This window comes from Corvus brachyrhynchos, unplaced genomic scaffold (assembly GCF_000691975.1).
Source record: "Corvus brachyrhynchos isolate BGI_N302 unplaced genomic scaffold, ASM69197v1 scaffold365, whole genome shotgun sequence".
NCBI lineage: Eukaryota > Metazoa > Chordata > Aves > Passeriformes > Corvidae > Corvus > Corvus brachyrhynchos.
This window is the reverse complement of record NW_008239544.1, coordinates 1,126,050-1,127,846: the sequence shown is the minus strand read 5'-3', so window position 1 is coordinate 1,127,846 and position 1,797 is coordinate 1,126,050. Positions and strand designations below refer to the sequence as shown.

The window sequence follows — 1,797 nt, the reverse complement described above, 5'->3', positions numbered from 1 at the left end:
CATCCTCCATCCTCCATCCTCCATCCTCCATCCCCCCATCAGTCCATCTCTTCACCCACCTGTTCTCTCAGCCAGAAGCCACCCAAGCAGTTCCAGCCAGGAGCTGGACACAGGGCAGTCCCAGGGGACAGCGCCGTGTGGGGCCCCTGGAGGACCCTCCCGTGCACCTTTCCCACCCATCATCAGCCCTCACACCCGGGGGAGCCAGCCAGACATCCCTTTGACGGGGATGTGACCGCAGGGACATCCTGCCACGCACATCCCACACCCGGCGGTGCCACCGGGGAAGTGGCAGGCTCCGGGCTGAGTGCCGCTTCCCGCTCCTGCGTCACAGTCCCACATCCCCCTGCCCACTCCCTGTTCCGATGGCTGCCGTGGCACAGCACTGATGCATGAGGGAACGCTGCAGGGGACTGGAGCCTCCTGAGGGTCCCGAGAAGAGAGCAGGGACATGCCTCAGGAAGAGCAGGGACTTCCCCCAGGGCAGCCTAGCCCCGGCTTCCCGGTACCCTGCTCAATCCCGCTGGGCTGCGCTGCCGGGGATCCCCTCGGCTGCACGGACGGTCCCATGGGATCCCCGGGGGAGCTGTCCCCTGTCCCCACACAGCCCTGGGGTGCCTGGCATGGGGATCCCCTGGGAAAGTTGCTCCCTGTTCCCGCACAGCCCTGGGGTGCCCGGCCCGGGGATCCCCCATCGGGCTGTCCCAGCAGGGTTTCCCAGCTGGGATTTTCCCACAGAGACCGAGCAGCCGGGCACGCTGCAGGGCCAGGTGACCTTTGCTCACCCGTCGATGACCGGCGTGGTGGTCATGATGCGCTTGGCCTCCTCCAGGTGCTGCTGTCCATTGCTGGGCAGTGCCAGCGCCAGCACCAGCACCCACACGCTCCCGCCTGGCATCTTCTCCCACTTGATGCTGCTGGGGACAAGGGGGGACCTGCCACCACCACCGTGTGAGCACACGCACAGGGATGGCTGCCCCTCGTTCCTTCGTCCCCTCCCACCGTCAATGAATAACCAGGAGCGCAGCGCTACTCCTCCCTGGGTGCCCTGTGCCCACTTGGCAGTGCCAGGGCTCCACGGCCTCCCCCAGCCCAGCCCCAGTGGCTGTGTCGTGCCAAGGCCTCTCCTCCGAGCCGCGGTGACGCTCCCAATCCGTCTAATGAAGCCCAGATTTTTTTTGGCTGGGAAAGTGCCAGTCCCATCCCTGCCTTAGCCTCCCCGGCACTGGCATCCATCGGCACCCCCAGTTCAGCACTGGCACCCTCAGCATCCCCGGCACCCCCAATACCCCCGGCCCCGCTCACCCTGGCCGTGGGACACTTGGGCAGTCCCTGCCTGCAACGGCTGTGAATTAAGTTTTCCGGCTTGCGTGCGGTGACGGGGCTGGGATGGGCTCCAGCCACCCCAGAGCCACCCCCTGCCATGGCGCTGGAGCCGCCACATGCCCGGGGGGAAGCAGCCGGGGTGGCACGGCCGTGGTGTGGGGCGGCTGCTGGTCCTCCATGTGTGCTTGGATTCCCCACACTCCTGTCCTTCTGCAGCGTCCCGAGGGGGAACTGAGGCACCGTTATCCGGCAGATGCTGCACATCCCTGCTGGCTCCAGCTGTAGTGTCCTTCCCAGCAAGAGGCCTTGGTGGGGCTTCTGGGAATGGCACGGAGCCACGTGGAGATGGTCGACCCAACCAGACACCTCATGCTTGGAGTGTGCCGGGACGGGAACCCCCTCCGCCGGTGCCAGCCACGGGGAGCTCGGAGTGGGGACGCTGTGGGGCTGGCATCACTCCGGCTCTACGTC

The 1,797-nt window shown here is 66.7% G+C and overlaps 1 protein-coding gene across 1 annotated transcript in view; it reads right to left on the bottom strand.

Moving 5' to 3' along the window:
- Positions 1–1,762, bottom strand: part of DPEP1 (dipeptidase 1 (renal)) — a 6,584-nt gene extending 4,822 nt beyond the window's left edge. The window contains 3 exon segments of the mRNA XM_017741342.1: positions 785–1,209; positions 1,367–1,382; positions 1,384–1,762. Coding sequence (XP_017596831.1) covers positions 785–1,209; positions 1,367–1,382; positions 1,384–1,590 — 648 coding nt within the window. The 5' untranslated portion in view covers positions 1,591–1,762.
- Between the last annotated feature and the right edge of the window lie 35 nt (positions 1,763–1,797).